A 22,322-nucleotide genomic window follows, 5' to 3' on the forward strand; every position below is an offset into this window, starting at 1 on the left:
TCTGTACTTGGACCCTTACTTTTCAATATATTTATAAATGATCTGGAAAGAAATACGACGAGTGAGGTTATCAAATTTGCAGATGATACAAAACTATTCAGAGTAGTTAAATCACAAGCAGATTGTGATACATTACAGGAGGACCTTCCGAGACTGGAAGATTGGGCACCCAAATGGCAGATGAAATTTAATGTGGACAAGTGCAAGGTGCTGCATATAGGGAAAAATAACCCTTGCTGTAGTAACACAATGTTAGGTTCCATATTAGGAGCTACCACCCAGGAAAGAGATCCAGGCGTCATAGTGGATAATACTTTAAAATCGTCGGCTCAGTGTGCTGCAGCAGTCAAAAAAGCAAACAGAATGTTAGGAATTATTAGGAAGGGAAAGGTTAATAAAACGGAAAATGTCATAATGCCTCTGTATCGCTCCATGGTGAGACCCCACCTTGAATACTGTGTACAATTCTGGTCGCCGCATCTCAAGAAAGATATAATTGTGATGGAGAAGGTACAGAGAAGGGCAACCAAAATGATAAAGGGGATGGAACAGCTCCCCTATGAGGAAAGACTAAAGAGGTTAGGGCTGTTCAGCTTGGAGAAGATACGACTGAGGGGGGGATATGATAGAGGTCTTTAAAGTCCATGAGATGTCTAAAACGGGTAAATGTGAATTGGTTATTTACTCTCTCAGATAATAGAAGGGCCAGGGGGCACTCCCTGAAGTTAGCAAGCAGCGCATTTAAAACAAATCAAAGAAAATTCTTTTTCACTCAGCACAGATAAGCTCTGGAATTCATTGCCAGCAGTTTGTGTAACTGGGCTTAAAAAAGGTTTGGATAAGTTCCTAGAGGAAAAATCCATAAACTGCTATTAATTATTAAGCAATAGTAGCTTGAGATTTATTTACTGTTTGGGTACTTGCCAGGTACTTGTGACTTGGATTGGCCACTGTTGGAAACAGGATGCTGGGCTTGATGGACCCTTGGTCTGACCCAGTTTGGCATATCTTACATTCTTATGAAGTGGAAATGTAGGAATACAAAGTTCAAAATGAACCTTGGACCCAGTCTGTCAGGTCCTGGCTCCTGCCTTATGTTCTGCTTCCCTGCCCTATCCCCCCATCTACTGAGAAGCCAGAGTCTGTTCTGTACCTGGTACTGCCATCCTCCCACTCCCAGATCTGCTGAGAACAATCATTAGCATTAGAACATGGATTATTAGTTTTAAAATGAAATAAAATTCTGAAAGCTTGAAATTTTCTGTTTTCATTTTTCAAATGTAAAAAATGAAAAAAAAACCACCCCGAAAATTGCTTTTGTCATAGGAAATGCCAGTCCTGTGAGTAACTGGTGGAGGTTGAGTGGGGATTTCCCATGTGCAAGCTAAAAGCACCCTGCCTCCCACTGCCTGCATCAGCCTCCCTCAGTCCTGCAGGATGGCCCACAGGAGGCTGCTGCCCTTCCTCGCTGCTCTCCTGCTGACCCTCGCCCACGTCCCCTGCAAGGGGGCTCTGAGGTGTTCACCTGAGGAATACTCGTGGAGCGAGGATGGGCCGCAGAGATGCTGCAGGCGCTGCACCCCAGGTAAGTGCCTGCAGTGAGTGTCTGAAACCTGCTTCTCTGGATCAGAACCCAGGATCTCGTCGGCAGGATGCATGTGGTGGAGGGGTTTCATGTGAAAACAACTTGGATATCTCATGATTTTATGTAAAGCTTTGGTGATTTATGTAGGTTTAAGCTTTTGTAAACGGCCATGATCTGAGGAGTGTGCGGTCGATAAATTATTTTAAATAAAGAATGCTGATGGCTGACAGGGGGGTTTGGTGACCCCCTTAGACAAGGAAAGGCTTGAAACAATATAAAACCTAAAACTGAGAGACGGATGTTACTATTTCTAGTTTGGGGTGTGGATGAAACGGGGCTGAGGGGGGGATATGATAGAGGTCTTTAAGATCATGAGAGGTCTTGAACGAGTAGATGTGACTTGGTTATTTTCACTTTCGGATAATAGAAGGACTATTTATTTATTTATTTAAAGGTTTTTATATACTGCGGCACGTTCCAAACATCACCTCGGTTTACAATAAACATAATTTAGCAACAAGATTTACAATCAATTTAGAAAGAACGAGCATATATCGCATGAGGTACAAGAACATAGCAGCAGAATCCAGCCTAATCTCCTAGTAGAAACTATTTATAATTAGATACAATCAAGCAAATGCAGTAAGAGGAGTAAGGAATGGGATGCATTTGGAGTGGGGCAAGAAAATGAATGAAGAACATTGTGTATTCAATTGATTATTACCAGAGTGAGATGATCTCAGAGTTAAATTGTGTGAAGGAGAGGGGAAGGGGGGGACAGCAGTTTTAGTGAGAGGGTGGTCATTATGTATAGGCTTGTCTGAAAAGCCAAGTTTTTAAATTTTGTTTAAAATTTTTATGACAGGGCTCCAGGCGCAGGTCTGTGGGCATTTTGTTCCAGAAGTTGGTTCCTGCTATGGTAAAAGATCGTTCTCTTGTTGAAACATGCTTGACTAGGGGGACATGCCCTGAAGTTAGCATGGGGCACATTTAAGACTAATCGGAGAAAATTCTTTTTCACTCAACGCACAATAAAGCTCTGGAATTTGTTACCAGAGGATGTGGTTAGTGCAGTCAGTGTAGCTGGGTTCAAAAAAGGTTTGGATAAGTTCTTGGAGGAGAAGTCCATTAACTGCTATTAATTAAGTTGACTTAGAAAATAGCCACTGCTATTACTAGCAACAGTAACATGGAATAGACTTAGTTTTTGGGTAATTGCCAGGTTCTTATGGCCTGGGTTGGCCACTGTTGGAAACAGGATGCTGGGTTTGATGGACCCTTGGTCTGACCCAGTAGGGCATGTTCTTATGTTTCCTTCTGCCCCTGTCTATCCCCTTTTTCTCTCTTTCCTGCTCTTGTTCTCTTATCTCCCTTGCCAGGCTTTCCCTGGAGCCCAGCTTCATGGGAGGGAAGGCTCTGTGGACTTCCTGAGGTTGCCCACAGCAGAGACTACTCTGTCTCCAAGGGGCTGCAAAGTCCCCCCTAGCACTAGATGCACATTGGCAGAGCTGATGGGGGAGAGGAGCTGCCTGGGGGCTGAATTATAGGTGCCAGATCACTGTGCAAGGTCACCAGTGTTGCTCAGCTTCATTAAAAGAAGTGCCCTCGGCTAGAGGTCACACACAGGGGCTTCCAGTACCCCCAGATGGGCCAAGAAGCTTGCAGTGTAGGAGGGAGAGGCTTTGCCCCATCAGCACAGGTAGAGAAGCTACCGGAGCAGGAGCTTGGGCTAGCTTGTAATAATTGTTCTTACATAATTTTCTAGTTATGCCTATTATTTTTTTATGGTTTGGGCTTTTCCCTGTTTATTTTGGTTTAGAATAGAAGGGTTAAGGCCTCCCTGTGCAACACCTTAATGACTGACCCATGTGGTGTTCTTGCAGATGTTAAGCAGATTCAGCCAATCCTGCTGCTTCGATTTGCAGATGTTAGCTGATGCAGCACTGAAAAATGGCATTTATTAAAAGGAAAAAGCTTTAGCAATTAAACCAAGCACTGTAAAACCTCTCAGTTAGTGAATGAATAAACTTTCTGTGCGTAATTTGAGGGGAGAAAAAGATGCTGATGCACGTCCTAAGTTGCCTTGCACTGTGGCTGCCTCCTGTATTTGTCATCCAGAGTTGAAATCAGGGGGCATGGGACAGGAGTTATAAATGATCTTGGACTGCCAGCACATCCGAGGACGGCTCACCTTTCTTTTTCTTTCCATACAGTACAGAACTAATTTGCAGGGAGCCCACAGGGTAGCCACAAGCCTTTCTCTTCCGAAATGGGGGAGAAACTTGAGGGATGTGGGGGTTGCGTAGAAAAGGCTGCATCTACCCAAAACAGTCCAAATAATTAGCAGCAAAAGAGTTAGGTACTTAAATACACAATCTTAAATATAATCAGTACGAAATCTTCCAACAACTGGGAGAGGGGAATCAAACTTAAGAGGAGCAAAAGGAAAGAAGGGAATGAATTCTGTATTATACAATAATTATCATGGATAAAGAGACAGAACTCAGCCCCCTAGCACTAAGGAGCTCCCTTAACTATTCAGGAACTAAGAAAACAAAAGTATTTGCACTTAATTTCACAAGGATAACGTAGAAGAAATGAAGCACCAAGAGCACAAATTTCTCCACGCATTCGAAGGAAACCTTTATGTCGTCCTTGTGTGACCTTAGCTAAGTCAGGATGAATCCTGGCTTCAGCACCCAAAAAACTAGCATGAAAGTTTTTAAAATAAGATTTCTTCCCCAAACTTAACTCCTGAACATGTGAAAAGATAACAAGCAGTGTGGACCTTTCAGAAACTTCAAGAGTAGAATTTTCCAAATATGTAGACAGATTGGCTAAGTCCACAATAGCTCGAGGGTGATCCGGTTTGTAAGGAAGAAAAACACTTTATCAGCTGGAATTCTCCCAGAACTTTAGGGAAGTTGGTAAATCTTAGCTTCAGATGTCTAAGTTGATTTTCTATAACTTCCAACCCTCTAGATAAGGAAATTATGCTTTCGAATAATCATAGGGTTAACTGTTTGTAAATCTTTAACATCCTTCCCCAAAGAACTGCGTGTTCCTGTAAGATTCTCTGATGGTCTTGAGCAACCGTGTCCAGCCTCCAAAAGACTGGCAGAAGTTCACAATCAAATCCCAGAGTGAATCTAATGTGACCAAATGAAGGGGGAACACAAGAGATAATCCGCTCACCTTCGAGAGCAACGTCTGATGGCAGTTTTGGAGCAGAGTCGCCTCCGAAGCAGAATCCCACCGCAGAGACTGCACAGAAGATACACCGGCGACTCCCCCCTCCCGGGTAGTGACTGCGTAGGCAGCAGCGGCTGGATATCCAGCGGGCTGAGTGAAACTTCCTCCGGCGGAGACAGGACCCCTCTCCCCGTCCTGCCAACGGGGCTCAACGCCCGGACTTCTGGAGGAAGCGTGTTCTGGAATGGAAAACCCTCACTCGACCCTTCCTCTTATGCGGCATAGTCCGAGAAGGAAAACAGGTACGAGGAAATTGAGGAGGAGCAGCAGAAAGTGCGTCCGATCATGCCGCCATCTTAGAATTGCCCCTGATTTTATTGTTTGATGTTTTATGAAGAATGGTGATGTTTCTGTTTCGCCATTGTTACACTGCATACAGAGTCTGCTTTATTGTGGTTTCCAGTTCAGTTTTTGTCTGCATGTTTCTATTGGAACTTTATTTAAAACCATTTTTATATGGCCTCCTTCATTCTGAGTCTCTTTATGTTGTATTTAGTGAGGTTCTGCATGTGTGATTGAGGTGAGGGTATCATGTGCTTTCTGTGTAGTGATTTATAAAAGCTTGGCTTGCTCTGTTTTACTAATAGGAGGTGTATTGGTGTTTTAGGGCCTGCTGTATTGGTAGTGTTGTTACTGTTTGAATGCTGGCCATTAGTGCTATTTTGCTATATTGTAATTCGTATTGTTTATTCATGGCTTTCTGAAGGCCAAGCCTACACCCAACATGAGTTAAAATACCACATTCATTCCAAGTATCTTTTTTTGCAGGGTTTTGTGGTTGCCAACATTGAGTGCAAGTAAATATAATGTACATGCTGTTGTATTTTTAACTCAGAATGATCTTTTTATGTAAAATCTGTTTTTGTAAATGCATATTTTTAATAGGGGATGGGGGTTGCAGCAGGACTGTAAGGTTTGCCTAATACCCTTGCACTGGCCCTGGTAGTTTGCTATGAAAACTCACAAGTCTTCAGTGACTATCCCCTTAGTGAGGACAAAACCTTTTGCAATAAGTCTGGGAACTCGAGGGAAAGGAGACCAGTGTGTGTTAACAATTAATCAATGTAAAGACACAAGTGAGAATGAAGAAGTGGGCAAAGGATGGAGAAAGAATAGAGGAAAGGTTAAAAGGGAGAGGGAGATAGAGGTAAGAAGAAAGGAAGGAGAAGCAGAGGTTAGGCTTGATGGTACAGCAGTGCTAAAGAGGTTGAATCCTCTTCAGAGGATGCTTGGCTTTGCCCCGGTGTCACCACTAAATAGTTTCTACACTAAAGGGTTTCCCCATGTTTCTAATTTTCGACAGCCTCTAGCTTGATCTTCACCCATGTGTGAGAACTACCATCCTGCTTGTCCTTGGAGAAAGCAGAGTTGCTTACCTGTAACAGGTGTTCTCCCAGGACAGCAAGATGTCGGTCCTCAACATACTCTCCCACTTCCCCTGGGAGTTGGGTTTTTTCCCCCCTGAATTTGCTGTATCATGGACTGAGGGGCTTTGCCTAGCAGGCAAGGAGATGGCTACAGCTGCACAAGCTAAAAGCTCTAGACTCTTCTGAGATCAAAGTTTCCATGCTGGGCTCCATGATCTGCTGCTGTCCTCGGAGAACACCTGTTACAGGTAAGCAACTCTGCTTTCTCAGTCGTGGCATTTCAAAGGCGCACCACGAGAAATAACCTGTGTGTTTTCCTGTTCTTGTCTTGCAGGCTGGGAGATGGTGAAGCGATGTCAGTGGAAAGAAGAAACGGAATGTAAACAGTGCCCAAGTGGCTACTTCAGTGAAAAATACACCTACGACAGCTGCACAAAATGCCTCATCTGTGATGAAAGTAAGGCAGTATTAAATAGCAAAAACCAAAGCTCTGGAGTCTCAATGCGTGGATGAGACGATGGTGCAAGGAAGAGGGATTCAGTTTTGTTAGGAACTGGGGAACCTTTTGGGGAAGGGGGAGTCTCTTCCGAAGGGATGGGCTCCACCTTAACCAGGGTGGAACCAGACTGCTGGCGCTAACCTTTAAAAAGGAGATAGCGCAGCTTTTAAACTAGAACAAAGGGGAAAGCCGACAGTCGCTCAGCAGCGCATGGTTCGGAGGGAGGTATCTTCAAAGGATACTAATGATGCATTAGAATTGGGACATCCCAACAAATCAGCGGACAATTTAACCAAATTTAGGAAACAACTAGCCTATTATAAAAAAGTAATTCTCGACACAAAAAAACCACTTCTTTAGCTCAAAAATTGAAAAATTCTCAAATAACCCAAGAACACTATTCAACATAGTCAAAAATCTGACCAATGACAAAGCAGAGACACCCCAAACCCCACAAGAAAACAAATGCAAAGACTTAGCACACTATTTCTCAGACAAGATCACTAACCTTAGAGCTAAGATCCCGACCCTAACTAAACAGGAAATCAAAATGCAGAAAAGAGATGGGACACAATTCTCTACATTTGATGAGGTATCACAAACCGAAGTAGAATCCATGATAAAAAAGCTGAACCCTGCACCACACAAAATTGACACCATTCCCACCACAGACATAAAAAAACTAGCTGATATAACCTCCTACACACTAGCCAAAATAATTAATCTATCACTCAATGAAGGAGTAATGCCAGACACACTGAAAACCGCAATAATTACACCAATTCTGAAAAAAAAGAAACAGTGACCCAAATGTCTTAAGTAACTATAGACCAGTTTCAAACTTACCTATGCTAGTGAAATTAATAGAAAAAGCAGTACAAAAGCAACTAACAGAACATCTAGACAACAATAACATACTCTACCCATCACAACACGGCTTCAATAGAAAAAAGCAGTACAAAAGCAACTAGCAGAGCATCTAGACAACAATAACATACTCTACCCATCACAACACAGCTTCAGAAAACACTATAGCACCGAAACATTAATAATCTCTCTAACTGATAACATTCTACGTGGATTTGACAGCAGAAAACACTACATCTTGATACTATTAGATCTGTCCGCAGCATTTGACACAGTTAACCATAACATACTATTAAAAAGACTGGAAGAAATTGGATTACACATGAAAACAATTGAATGGTTCACATCATATCTCACAAATAGATCCTATCAGGTACAGATAAATAACACTATATCAGACAAGATCGACCTAAAAACAGGTGTCCCCCAGGGATCATCACTCTCAGCGACTCTATTTAACATTTACATGCTCCCCCTCTGCCACCTACTGGCAGGGCTGGGTGTCATACACTTCATATATGATCCAACCTATGATCCCTTTCATAGGTAACCCCCAGAGAGCAATATTAAAAACTTAGCCTTATGCCCAACACCCGTTCGTAACTCCAGCCTACATTAGGCCCCATATCTGTTACTTTATGTTGTTAACCCCTTTATTTTTATCCAAGTTCACTTTACCTGTTTATTGTAAGACATCCTCTTGTCATGGTTATTGTTTAGAATGTAAACCGACTTGATTAGTAATACTGTTACTGGAAAATCGGTATATAAAAGTGCTAAATAAATAAATATATGCTGACGACATTCAACTAATTCTACCAGTGGAAGAATCAATTGAGAAAACACTGAATCTAGCAATGTTGTACCTTGACATAATAAAACAACTATTAAACCAAATGGAACTAGTAATAAACATAGAAAAAACAGAATTCATACACCTTCAATGAAAAAACATTGTAAGAATTCAAAACCCCATTAAACTTAATAATAATAAATCAGTGGAGTTAACTGATAAGGCTAGAAACCTAGGGGTGATTATAGACACAGAACTCAGCCTTAAGCAACACACAGCGGTAAAAACAAGAGAAGGCTACGCCAAACTAATGGTCCTCAGAAGGCTAAAACCCTTATTAACTCAAGAACACTTTCGTACAGTACTACAAGCACTAATATTTGCTAGCACGGACTACTGTAACACACTTTTTCTTGGATTGCCATATACCACAATCAGACCACTGCAAATACTACAGAACTCGGCTGCCAGAATACTTACTGGGAAAGGCAGAAGAGATCATATCACCCAAACACTGGCCGACTTACACTGGCTCCCAATAGAACAAAGAGTGCAATTCAAAACACTATGCACAATTCATAAACTAATAAATGACGAAAATGCCGACTGGCTAAACACCGCACTTCGATTACATGTCCCTCAAAGGAATCTCAGGTCTGCCAATAAAGCACTACTAACCATACCCTCAGTAAAAACAGCAAAGTTGACCCAGGTTAGAGAGAGAGCACTATCATTGGCAGGACCATTATTATGGAACACATTACCACTTGAGCTAAGACTAATGAAAGATTTAAAACTCTTCAAAAAAAAGCTTAAAAACTTGGCTCTTCAAAAAAGCATTCCACAGTGAGGTCGCTGAAGAAACAACAAATACATTCAGCTGAAAGTCACCTATAAAAGCAGAGTTATTTGTCTTTTTATTTTATTTTTGTTATTTTACTCATAATTAAATTAATTTAAAAACAGTATGCACATATACGATTAGCACGGCAATCGTAAATAGCATCTCCAACCCACTTTTCAATTAGAGTATATTATTGAACAATGTAACCGTAAAATATTGGCACTGCTTGGATAACTTAGAAAACTATCAAACCTATTTTGTGCCTAAATGTAAACCGTTGTGATGGTGCACTACTAAACGACGGTATAGAAAAGTTTTTAAATAAATAAATGAAAAATAATTAGAAAAGCAGTCCAAGTGCCTGTAACTAAAAACTCACCTGAGCTAAAATATTCTAACTTATCCCTATCAATTAAAAAGCAGAATGAAAATACAAACAAAAACCAAACTCTGAGATGTTTATATGCTAATGCCAGAAGTCTAAGAAGTAAGATGGGAGAATTAGAATGTATAGCAGTGAATGATGACATAGACTTAATTGGCATCTCAGAGACATGGTGGAAAGAGGATAACCAATGGGATAGTGCGATACCGGGGTACAAATTATATCACAATGACAGAGAGGAGCACCCGGGAGGTGGGGTGGCGCTTTATGTCCGGGATCGCATAGAGTCCAACAGGATAAGATCTTGCATGAGACTAAATGCACAATCGAATCTTTATGGGTAGAAATCCCTTGTGTGTTGGGGAAGACTATATTTAAATTTTTATTTTATTTATTTATTTATTTAAATTCTTTTAATATACCGATACTCAAGACTAGTGTCTTATCGTACTGGTTTACATTGAAACAAGGGGTAACCAATTAACTAGGAAGATAAAGTTACAATGAACAGGGGTTTACAGAGTGGGAGAGTAGAGAGCAAAAGCATACGCTTAACATAATAAATTATGTGAATAATTTATTATGTTAAGCGTATGCTTTTGCTTTTAAATAAACTTTTGCTTTTAAATAAACTATAGTGAAAAATACAGCTATGACAGTGCACAAAATACTCCATCTGTGATGAAAGTAAGTCAGTATTAAATAGCTAGTCAGAGAGCAGGCAAAAACCAAAGCTCTGGAGTCTCAATGCATGGATGAGACGATGGTGCAAGAAAGGACAAGATGGTGAGACGGACAGTGAAATGCTAAGAGAAATCAGGGAAGCTAACCTGACTGGTAGTGCAGTAATAATGAGAGATTTCAGTTACCCCAATAGTTACTGGGTAAGTGAAATATCAGGGCATGCTAGAGAGATAAAGTTCCTGGATGGAATAAATGACAGTTTTATGGAGCAATTGGTTCAGGAACCGACGAGAGAGGGAGCAATTTTAGATCTAATTCTCAGTGGAGCACAGGACTTGGTGAGAGAGGTAACGGTGGTGGGGTCACTTGGCAATAGTGATCATAATATGGTCAAATTTGAATTAATGACTGGAAGGGGCACAGAAAATAAATCCATGGATCTAGCAATAAACTTTCAAAGGGGAAACTTTGATAAAATGAGAAAAATAGTTAAAAACAAACAACAAAAAAAGCCCTGAAAGGTGCAGCTACAAAGGTTTAAGAGTATGCAATAGACATGGACATTGTTAAAAATACCATCATAGAAGTGCAGTCCAGATGTATTCCATGCATTAAGTAAAGTGGAAGGAAGGCAAAACAATTGCCAGCATGGCTAAAAAGTGAGGTGAAAGAGGCTATTTTAGGCAAAAGCTCTTCATTCAAAAATTGGAAGAAGAATCCATCAGGATAAAGCATAAGCATTGGCAAGTTAAATGTAAGACATTGGTAAGCCAGGCTAAGAGAAAATTTGAAAATAAGTTGGCCGTAGAGGCAAAAACTCTTAATAAAAACTTTTTAAAATATATCCGAAGCAGAAAGCCTGCGAGGGAGTCTGTTGAACCTGACTTCAGTGCCGGGAAAAATCGTGGAAACTGTTACAAAGAATAAAATCACAAAATATTTAGATAAACAGATTTATCGGTGTAGTGGGTAGGAAAATTATAAGCATAGAAGTCTTACTTATAAGTCTCATAACAATAAAAGCATACAAGATTGGAGTTTGCATTAAGGAATATACATAAAAATACTTCCCTTCACAGTTCCCAATGTGAGTCTGATATATCTTTGGAAATCTGGGAACACAGTGCGCTGGAAAAATCAGCAACAGTTCACCAGGCACCTCATTAACCACTGTTAATGTCCAAAGCTATTCTTTCTCTGATTTCAAGCAGCTTGTTTCTTGTTGCTCTTTTTAATTTTAATTCTTCTGATCTTTGCTCTAGTTTCTTCTCTGGGCTATTCCCATGCGTTCTTGAGGTGCAACTGTGTGTTCTTATCAGCAAGCAGTTATGTGTGGCCAAGTGGCTACTGTCCTGTTTTCCTCTGATATCTACACAGTTAGCCTCCTGAATAACTGCTCTTTAATATATCTGATCTCATGACTTGTGGATGTGGGTCTCTCTGCGTCTGGGTACGAGGTATCCGTTACTTTCTAAGTGTGGCGTGTCTTTTGGTGTTTAACTGTGGATCTCTCTGTGTCTGGGTGCAAGGTATCTGTTATTTCTCTTCAGGTTACTGAAAGTGAGGGCTGTGAGTCACTGGTTAGCTGTGCGGCTTGGCAACTGGTTCAAGAGTGGATTGGTGGGCAGAAGAGTTTGACATCAGATTAGGAATCTGGGATACCCTGCACGTGTATGTACAGTGGCTTGCAAAATTATTCGACCCCTAAAAAGTCAGATTTGTATGGATTACAAATGATACACAGATTGTGCCAGACAGTATGTTTATTGCAAACTAGTATACTCTTTTTTTAAATGTATTATTTAAGGTTTTAACATGATTTCAAATACACCTTGATTTAAAAAACAATCAGAAAAAAATGCAAAAAGAAAAATTCACAAGCAAATTTTTCTATATTACACAAACCCCATAATGGGGAAATACAAGAAGAAAATAGACTGAAAGAACAATAACTGGTTATCCTTCTCATACATGGCACAGCCCATGTTCACTTGGATAGCAACCACATCATAGAGCAGTGGTTTTATTTTGTAGAACATTCTCCAAATGAATGGGATCAAAGAAAAGATAATGAACACCTTGAAATGTAACTGGACATTTGCACAGAAATCTAAGTAAAAAGGAATCTCGCAAGAGCCAAGCTGCTGGGGTTTTATTAATAAGAAAAATGTTTCCACGCGCTTGTGTCTCCTTAACTACATCTGGGAATATTTATCCTGGAACCAAGAAAAGAGGATCCTTTACAACGAAAAGAAAGTTTTAAAGTCCACTGCTTATCACATTCACGAGCAAAAAGTACAAGAAGAGTAGCCCTGTCTTTAACATCAGAGTTAAATCTTACGGAATTTTTGGAAGAAGCCAACAATTTTTCTCTAGCATCAAGTTCTTCATCCTTAACCTCAACTTGGGCAATAGATTTAACATCTGGAAGATAAGAAGCTTCCACAATCTCAGGAGGAGCCTCTTTAGAGATTTTCAAAAATCAGTACAAAACTTTGTGATCATCTCCAGTGGAAAAATCAGAGAACAACGAGGGAAATTAAGGAATCTCAAATTAAACCTCTTAGAATAATTACCCACATTGTCAATCTTCCTATGCAAAGATTGATTATCTCTAATCAGGGACACGGTAGTATCACGTAGATTATTACAATCAGTTACAACATTTATAATTTGACTCTCCAATTCTGTAATTTTCTGTGAAAGCTCCTTAATTTGTCCTGATAAATTCCCACAGGATCCCAAACCATTATCCATTTGCAAGGAAAGAGCCAACTCCAAATTGATGACTGCTGTCCAAAGAGAATCCAACGTTATTTCAGCAGGTTTATCCATTTTGTGAGGTAACCAGGAACCTAATAGGATCCACCATTCCTTCCCCAGGAGCCAAAGGAGACTGGATTAGGCACCTGGGGAGGGACTGGGCCGGAGGGACTAAGAGAGAGTGATAGCTCTGTAGGAGCGGAGCCGAAAGAACCACAGGCTCCAAGCTCACGTGGTCCCTAAACTGAACCTGTAGAATTAAAAGTTTCTAGGGCTGTGTGGGTAAGTCGAGGGGTAGAGTGAGACGCAGGAGGGATAAACCTCAAAGTACCTTTTCACTTCTTGCCTATGTCAGGTGTAGAAACCCAAAAAATGCGATACAGAAGTGCTTCCAAACCAATTAGAAGGGGGGCACACCCCCAGCTACACCTGGGACTTGCAGTGTCGTCAGCCGGCAGCAGCAGGTAGGTTCCCGAATATTAGAAGGATAGCCCAGCAGGGAAAACCTCCTCACGCTCTCCCAACCAGTATGCTCTTAAAGTACATTTTCAAAGTCACAATTCATTATTTCCTGCATTTTTTGTAAAATTAAAAAAAAACTGAAAAATGCTGCTTGCGTAAGTATTCAACCCCTTCAGACTAGTACTTGGTAGAACCACCTTTTGCTGCAATAACAGCTTTAAGTCTGTTGGAGTACATTTCTACCAGCTTTGCATACTGTTTGGGACTGACTTTTGCCCATTCTTCCTAGCAGATTTGCTCCAGGTTGGGTGGATGATGCTTATGGACTGCAATCTTCAAATAGTGCCACAGATTCTCGATTGGATTGAGATCTGGACTTTGACTTGGACATTGTAGAACATTCACCTTTTTGTTATTCAACCACTCCTACGTTGCTTTGGCCTTGTGCTCGGGATCAGTGTCCTGCTGTAAGGTGAGGAAAAACATCCCCACATCATGATGCTGCCACCCCCATACTTTACTGTTGGGATGGTGTTTGCTGAGGAATGGGCATTATTAGGTTTGCACCACACATAGCATTTTGAATTTTGGCCAACACAAAACCTTATCCCACATTTGAGCTGGGTCACTCTGATGCTTTCTGGCAAACTCCAGACGTGCTTTGATGTGGTTTCTCTTCAGTAACGGCTTCTTTCTAGCCACCCTCCCATGCAGGCCAGTTATATGCAGAGCTCTTGATATGGCTGACTGATGCACCTCCACTCCAATCTCAGCCACTGAACTCTGTAGCTCCTTCAAAGTGATTGTTGGCCTTTCTATGGCTTCCCTCACATGTCTCCTCCTTGCTCTGCCACTGAGTTTTGAGGGATGACCTTGTCTAGGCAATGTCTGGGTGGTACGATGCAGCTTCCATTTCCTCACAATTGATCCAACAGTGCTCACTGGGATATCCAAGCACTTGGATATTATTTTGTAGCCTTTTCCTATCTTGTGCATGCCTATAGCTTTATCGTTAATTTCCTTAGAATACTGTTTTGTCTTCAGATTCAGTCTGACCGATGGTACTGGAATTAGGGGGTCTTTTATCCAGAAAAGCTGACCTTTTTTAATGATTCACAGGTAGAGGCCAATTATAAGCCAATTGCTAAGGCAATATCTTTTATCTGTAAACTTGGAGCTTCCACAGCATGGGGTTGAATACTTACGCAAGCAGCATTTTTCAGTTTTTAATTTTATTTTACAAAAAATGCAGAGAAATAATGAGTTGTGACTTTGAAACTTTACCTTAAGAGCATGCTGGTTTGCAATAAACATACCGTCTAGAACATCTGAAGTGTCATTTGTAATCCACACAAAGCTGCTGCCATTTTACTTTTGCAAGCCACTGTGTATACGTACAATGTAACTCTAGCTTGGGGGGATGGTTCAGCCCTGCATTAGGGAACACTAAACTGATTTTGGTACTGGGGACCCAAACTGGGCTCAATGAACCTTGGTCTTTTGCACCATGGCCTCTTTTATGCTATGTTTCTGAGTGATTTTCTGCCCTTCAGACAGCGGGAGCATGGAGGTGAAGAGATGTGAAAAGACGTCCAACGCCATTTGCCAATGTGCGAACGGCACCGAACCTTACAACAAGGACAGAACGGCATGCAGGTGTCCAAAAGGCCACCAGCTGCTCAACAAAAGTAAGTAGCAAGCAGGAGGCTATGCTGTAGAACAACCCACAGCAGCGATGTCCAATAAAGCTGACATCGCGCTCTTGTGCCACTGAGGAAATGGCTGGGGCTGGAACAGTTAACCTGGAAAAGGACTTCCTCAGTAGCTCACATTTACGGGCCAATGCATTACTTTGTGCTCAGGCTAGCGCACAGGTTAACCCGTGGTTGGATGCACATCCAAACCAGGGCGTAGCTAATAGCGCTCATCACATGTAACTGCCATGTTGATGAGGCTATTAGCTAGTTCCCCCAATGTACAAAAAAAATCACTGTGCACCTGACACGCACACTAAGCCTCAAAAATACCGGCCCCCGACCTGGCATTAAGTCTTGAGAAGCCCTAAAATATAATAGAAAAGCAGAAAAGGAAAATTGGTTCTTACCAACTAATTTTCATTCCTAAAGTAACACAGCGCGGTCCAGATGAGTGGATTTTGCATTCCTACCAACAGATGGAGACAGAGAACTAAAAACTTTGAGGCACCTCTACATAACCAAGAGTGCCACCTACAGTCCCCCAGTATTGACCTGTACCCAAGTCAACTATAGAGTAACAACTCCTCAACAACTCAACCCCCTAAATGAGGGCAAACGCCAAACCCAAAGGTTGGAGCCCCCCCAAACAGAAAAACCACAAAACAACCCAAGGGGCTAACCACAACCTAGCAAACTTCTTTAGGTTCTGTATATATACATCTGACTGTTCTTCCCAGTAAGCATGCCAGAATACAGACTGCCCTAAAGGTCTTGAGAACATTAAGGAGCTGTGGTACCTTGGGAACAAAAATTAGTGTGGACAAGTCCATCTCAACGGTTCACAAATTTAACGCAATAAAAACAGGAAGAATAACTAGGAAAAGGAAAAATACATATTATCATATTATAAACATCTCCAAAAAGCTAAAATTTAAAAATATAAAATTAACAAAAGTTAACAATAAAAGTACTACAGATTAAAAGGATTAAACAGTAAAAGTTAAAAAGTTAAGAAACCGCTAAAAAATGGTCACTGCCTAAAGACTCCTATGTTCCCTTTACTCATCTGCATATGCTTGCCGGAATAACCAGGTTTTTAAGTCCTTCCGAAATTGGGTGGGCCCACGAAAGACCCCCTATCCTGGAGCCTGAACATCTAAACGGTAACAGCAAGATAAAGTGTGAAGAGAATCCCACGTCACCGCTCTACAAATCTCCTCTGGTGACACTACTAGAGTGCAGGCAGTGTAATGGGCCAAGTATCAGTTAGATTTTCACACGCAACTCCTCTGGAATTCTTCTCCCCTTACAAAGGTAGGCCGAACCAATAGCTTCCTTCAGCCAATGCATCCATTTTTGGCACCTCCAAACAATACAAACAAATGATCCAACCGCTGTAAACTGTTTGTGACCTTTGCCTCCAGTGACTCTGTAGACCGATTCGGGAAGGCAGGAGCTTCACAGTCTGATTCAAGTCCAATGAAGATACCACCTTAGATAGAAACAAGGGTACCATGCGCAAAGACACCCAACAAGGGAAATATAGGGCCTCAACTTACGGAACAGACGGACCACCTACAGGTCATCTCCCTCCACTATCTGGACCTCTTCCGGATCAGTCACGTCCTTATCCCTGTCCTGATCGACATCAACCGTGAGATCTGCTGGGTCATCCTGATCCACCTCAGGACCAAACCCAAGACCTCCTTCCAGGTCATCCAGGCCCAAATCATCTGAGCCACCAAGGCCCTTCAGGATGGTCCTAGCCCAGCCAGCGAAGGAGTTCCCCTGACCCCCTGGCCAAGGAGCCCCTCGGCCTCTTTGCAACAGGACGAGCCGGCTGACAGAAATGCCCTTTTATAGCCAGTGCTTTTCCTGCTTAAAAAGGCCTTATGCATAAAGAAGAAACTCTGAGGAAAACTCCACATCATCCCCTTCCCTGTCCAGCCCAGAGCTTGCATCTCCTCCCCCCCCCCCAACAAGACAGGATCACTGGACACAATGGGGGAGGGGAGTCCCTCACCTTCTGAGCTGTAGTCCTCCTCCTGCCTGACAGAGGCTGCATAGGCTCCCAGTATTGATCCTGACAGGGCCTTGGGAACCTGTGGCTCTCCTTCCAGTCTATCCCCCCCCCCGGAGGGTCCCTCTCCTCCAGAAATGAATTGTGACATAGCGCCGGCTGCATTCAGCTGTCCCCGAGCCAGGCCGCCAGCCTGACAAGCTTTCCTGAGCTGGGAAACCACCGTCAGTGCCATCTTGTCTCCATGCGACCAGGCCTTCTCCAGAGGAACAGAAGCTGCGTGATCGCGGCACACGAGAGAGGAAGGGAACACGGCCCAACGCGGCCTCTGGCTCATCGAGTAGCCCAAAGCTTTCCCGTGCTGGGAAACCACCGTCAGTGCCATCTTGTCTCCCTGTGACCAGGCCTGCTGCAGAGGAACAGAAGCTGCGTGATCGCGGCACACGAGAGAGGAGGGCAACACGGCCCAATGCAGCCTTCGACTCCCCGAGCAGCTCGAAGCTTTCCCGTGCTGGGAAACCATCGTCAGTGCCATCTTGTCTCCCTGCGACCAGGCCTTCTCCAGAGGAACAGAAGCCGCGTGATCGCGGTGCATGGGAGAGGAGGGGAACACGGCCCAATGCAGCCTTCGACTCCCCGAGCAGCTCGAAGCTTTCCCGTGCTGGGAAACCACCGTCAGTGCCATCTTGTCTCCCTGCGACCAGGCCTTCTCCAGAGGAACAGAAGCCGCGTGATCGCGGCACACGAGAGAGGAAGGGAACACGGCCCAACGCGGCCTCTGGCTCAACGAGTAGCCCAAAGCTTTCCTGTGCTGGGAAATCACTGAGCCATCTTGTCTCCCTGTGACCAGGCCTGCTGAGAGGAACAGAAGCTGCGTGATCGCGGTGCATGGGAGAGGAGGGGAACACGGCCCAACGCGGCCTCTGGCTCAACGAGTAGCCCAAAGCTTTCCTGTGCTGGGAAACCACCGTCAGTGCCATCTTGTCTCCCTGCGACCAGGCCTGCTGCAGAGGAACAGAAGCTGCGTGATCGCGGCACACGAGAGAGGAGGGCAACACGGCCCAACGCAGCCTTCGACTCCCCGAGCAGCTCGAAGCTTTCCCGTGCTGGGAAACCACCGTCAGTGCCATCTTGTCTCCATGCGACCAGGCCTGCTGCAGAGGAACAGAAGCCGCGTGATCGCGGCACACGAGAGAGGAAGGGAACACGGCCCAACGCGGCCTCTGGCTCAACGAGTAGCCCAAAGCTTTCCTGTGCTGGGAAACCACCGTCAGTGCCATCTTGTCTCCCTGCGACCAGGCCTTCTCCAGAGGAACAGAAGCCGCGTGATCGCGGCACACGAGAGAGGAAGGGAACACGGCCCAACGCGGCCTCTGGCTCAACGAGTAGCCCAAAGCTTTCCTGTGCTGGGAAATCACTGAGCCATCTTGTCTCCCTGTGACCAGGCCTGCTGAGAGGAACAGAAGCTGCGTGATCGCGGTGCATGGGAGAGGAGGGGAACACGGCCCAACGCGGCCTCTGGCTCAACGAGTAGCCCAAAGCTTTCCTGTGCTGGGAAACCACCGTCAGTGCCATCTTGTCTCCCTGTGACCAGGCCTTCTCCAGAGGAACAGAAGCCGCGTGATCGCGGAGCATGGGAGAGGAGGGCAACACGGCCCAACGCGGCCTCTGGCTCAACGAGTAGCCCAAAGCTTTCCTGTGCTGGGAAATCACTGAGCCATCTTGTCTCCCTGTGACCAGGCCTGCTGAGAGGAACAGAAGCTGCGTGATCGCGGTGCATGGGAGAGGAGGGGAACACGGCCCAACGCGGCCTCTGGCTCAACGAGTAGCCCAAAGCTTTCCTGTGCTGGGAAACCATCGTCAGTGCCATCTTGTCTCCCTGTGACCAGGCCTTCTCCAGAGGAACAGAAGCCGCGTGATCGCGGAGCATGGGAGAGGAGGGCAACACGGCCCAATGCAGCCTTCGACTCCCCGAGCAGCTCGAAGCTTTCCCGTGCTGGGAAACCATCGTCAGTGCCATCTTGTCTCCCTGCGACCAGGCCTGCTGCAGAGGAACAGAAGCCGCGTGATCGCGGAGCATGGGAGAGGAGGGCAACACGGCCCAATGCAGCCTTCGACTCCCCGAGCAGCTCGAAGCTTTCCCGTGCTGGGAAACCATCGTCAGTGCCATCTTGTCTCCCTGCGACCAGGCCTGCTGCAGAGGAACAGAAGCCGCGTGATCGCGGAGCATGGGAGAGGAGGGCAACACGGCCCAATGCAGCCTTCGACTCCCCGAGCAGCTCGAAGCTTTCCCGTGCTGGGAAACCATCGTCAGTGCCATCTTGTCTCCCTGCGACCAGGCCTTCTCCAGAGGAACAGAAGCTGCGTGATTGCGGCACACGAGAGAGGAAGGGAATACGGCCCAACGCGGCCTCTGGCTCATCGAGTACCCAAAGCTTTCCTGTGCTGGGAAATCACCGTCAGTGCCATCTTGTCTCCCTGCGACCAGGCCTGCTGCAGAGGAACAGAAGCTGCGTGATCGCGGCACACGAGAGAGGAGGGGAACACGGCCCAACGCAGCCTTTGACTTCCCGAGCTGCCCAAAGCTGCGAACAGAGGAACTACACTGCTCCCTTCCCCAGCCCGGGCCTGTCTCAATCATCAAACCAGAAACAGCCCAGCAGCCACAGCAACGGAAGAAATTCAAGAAAAAAAAAAGGAAAACTTCCCTGCTGCTGGCAACACCTCTGGGAAGGAGCCTTCAGGGGATAAGAGAGAACCAGGACCCCTGGAGCTGCTGTGAGCTAAAGCCGATCAGGGATCACCAACTCCCAGCTCACCTAGCTCAGCCTGAGGGATGACCCAGGAAGGAACCTAATACCTCAGGGAGTGACGTCTAACTTCTCTTCTTCTGTCCCTTCTTTCTTTCTTCTTAACTGCAGGTCTGCACCTCCACCATCTGCTGGAGACAGAGAAAAACTGAGGGACTGCAGGTCTGCACCTCTTCCATCTGCTGGAGACAGAGAAAAACTGAGGGACTGCAGGTTATGTAGCAGTGCCTCAAAGTTTTGGTCTCTGCCTCCATCTGCTGGTAGGGATGCAAAACCCACTTGTCTGGACCGATCTGCGGTACGAACAGGAAATATTGCTTTTCTGTAGTTCCTCCAAGGTGATATTAAGTCAGAGGAACCACAGAAAGCAGCAATATGGAAACAAAATTGAAAAAAAACAAACCAGACATAACCTGAGCACCGTCAGGACTCTGTTTTCCTAACCCGTGCATTGCTACTTCTGGGAGCTCGATGCCGAGGAGGCGCTAGGTGTGCACAGGGACACACAATTTCTCCTAGCACCTCCTTTTTAACACAGCCGCTCATTAGCATACTGCATCGCGCAGCCAGGAGAGATGGATGGGCGCGCATCAGCACAGCCGGTGCCCAATCATGAGCGCCCGTGTTACATTGGCCTGCGAGGCTGTAGATCACCCAAAATGGAGCAGCTTATTTCAAGAGCCAGGCAGGGGGCTTTGTTGTGCAATAAATTATCGATAAGAGGTCAGGGGAACTCCCAAGCAGGCAGCATCTTTTCAGAGTTGCAGGGTGCTAGGGCTTTATCTGTGGGGGATATGAAGTGTTAGTAATTTATTTCTTTCTGTTTGCAGAATCATGTAGCCCGTGTCCTGAAGGCACTTTTTCCAGCAAAGAGAACAGCAGATGCCAGCCTTGGACTAAGTATGTCGGTTCAGAGAGCATGTGCACATCCTTTAAGCATCCCTGAGCAGCTCGCTCTGGGAATTATGCAAAAGAAAACTTTGATTTTAAGGGCTAACGGGGGTTGGCACTGGGCCTGTTTGATGCTAAACTTAGCCGCAGTGGTTAATATTCCTGCACTCCTCTCTTCTGTAGCTGCACGGCTCTTGGGGGAGAGACAGAGACTCCTGGAAGCAGAACCACGAACACTGTGTGCAACCTGAAGGTCAGCACCACCCTAACTGCTTCCACATCTAGACCCACAACCCTAGGGCCTAGCAGTGCTAGAAGTGCAATGCCTGGTGTGCAAAGCATTTCACACTCAACAATTCAAAGTCTAACGTCAGCAGTTCCCAATTACTCAGGTGAGTGAGGCATGGGGTCTGTGTCCCCCTGCCGTCACATGTTATAACTCGCTCTCATTCTTGGTTTAATCTTTTCTTTCAGGGTCCTTCTCTCTGTTCATTATAGGGCTGATCCTGCTGGGAATCTCAGGGCTCGCTATCTTGCTTATGCTCCTCCAAAGCTGCAAGCAGACGACGAAAGGGAGCATTTTATTGGGACTACAAGGTAACCCACTGTTGTGCCAGGAGTTGCATCTGTTATCCCTACACCACAGGTCTAGAAAGCTTTCTGTAACATAAGATGTCTTCTGCTTCCCCAGGAAGAAAGAGCTTCCGTAGGCCTGTGCAGGAGGAGCATACGACTTCTGCGTGCAGCCTCACCAAGGTCTAAGCTCCGAGCTGAGAGGCGTCCACTGAAGGAAGATGCAGCTGATGCATCGATGTGGGATACAATTAGTCTTCCAGGGTTTATAAACATGTCAGTAAAAAACCCTTTTCTATGTTATACATACAGAGTAAAATATTTCATTTGTGAAATGCCTTGCTTTTCCAGACGAAGTGGTTGAATATGTGCTGAAGATGAGATTTGCTGTGTAGATTTGTACCTTAAGCTGTGATTAAGCCAATAAAACAGATAAATGTGTGTGTGTGTGTGATATTTATACTAAAAATCATGACCTGTGCTGCTGGCAGTAGAGTAGAGGAGTAAGTATGGTGGATCTTGACACTTTGATGAACTGAATGTCTTCTTAGTGGGGAGGGTGGAGTGTGGCTGAAGAGGTAATGGTTTTAATGAACTCTCAAGTGGTTTTCTGTGGAGGTGCAATCACATTCTTGACCAGAAAGACATAATTATGATAGTAGTGATTTTAGTGTGCTAGAGCTGTATCCTGGTGCCAAGAGCAAAGCTTTGTAAGAGTTACAGTTCAAATCTCACTATTCTAGATAATTAGCAAGTCTTTCCATGAAAACAGACCATTTGATTGCTTTTAGGTTAGGGGCAGGGGTCTGAAACCAAAGGCCCTCTCCTCT

General features: G+C 44.6%; 2 protein-coding genes across 5 annotated transcripts in view; one reads left to right on the forward strand and one right to left on the reverse strand.

Annotated features, from left to right (window-relative positions):
- TTLL10 (tubulin tyrosine ligase like 10) overlaps nucleotides 1-22,322 on the reverse strand; it is a 307,814-nt gene that overhangs the window by 26,643 nt on the left and 258,849 nt on the right. The window lies entirely within an intron of this gene.
- Nucleotides 885-22,044, forward strand: TNFRSF4 (TNF receptor superfamily member 4). Of its 3 annotated transcripts, none has more exons than XR_003852788.1 (7): nucleotides 885-1,585; nucleotides 6,539-6,661; nucleotides 15,055-15,189; nucleotides 20,859-20,928; nucleotides 21,103-21,172; nucleotides 21,394-21,516; nucleotides 21,611-22,044. XR_003852788.1 is itself a non-coding variant. In XM_029578091.1 (7 exons), the coding sequence occupies exons 1-7, from the start codon at nucleotides 1,438-1,440 to the stop codon at nucleotides 21,679-21,681; spliced, it is 879 nt and encodes a 292-aa protein (XP_029433951.1). In that variant the 5' UTR covers nucleotides 885-1,437; the 3' UTR covers nucleotides 21,682-22,036. The 3 variants fall into 3 exon arrangements, 2 of the variants coding, with proteins under 2 accessions (XP_029433951.1, XP_029433952.1); XM_029578091.1 differs by having other exon boundaries at nucleotides 21,103-21,311; nucleotides 21,611-22,036; XM_029578092.1 differs by lacking the exon at nucleotides 885-1,585 and adding an exon at nucleotides 2,890-5,079 and having other exon boundaries at nucleotides 21,103-21,311; nucleotides 21,611-22,035.

This window comes from Rhinatrema bivittatum, chromosome 15 (genome assembly GCF_901001135.1).
Source record: "Rhinatrema bivittatum chromosome 15, aRhiBiv1.1, whole genome shotgun sequence".
NCBI classification, from domain to species: Eukaryota; Metazoa; Chordata; class Amphibia; order Gymnophiona; family Rhinatrematidae; genus Rhinatrema; species Rhinatrema bivittatum.

What these genes read in the sequence shown, in the direction of transcription:
- TNFRSF4 (XM_029578091.1), top strand. Translation starts at nt 1,438, where the DNA reads ATGGCCCACAGGAGGCTGCTGCCCTTCCTCGCTGCTCTCCTGCTGACC. An exon ending in ATGCCTCATCTGTGATGAAA is followed by an intron (nt 6,662 to 15,054) that starts GTAAGGCAGTAT and finishes TCTGCCCTTCAG; the next exon opens with ACAGCGGGAGCATGGAGGTG. An exon ending in AGATGCCAGCCTTGGACTAA is followed by an intron (nt 20,929 to 21,102) that starts GTATGTCGGTTC and finishes TCTCTTCTGTAG; the next exon opens with CTGCACGGCTCTTGGGGGAG.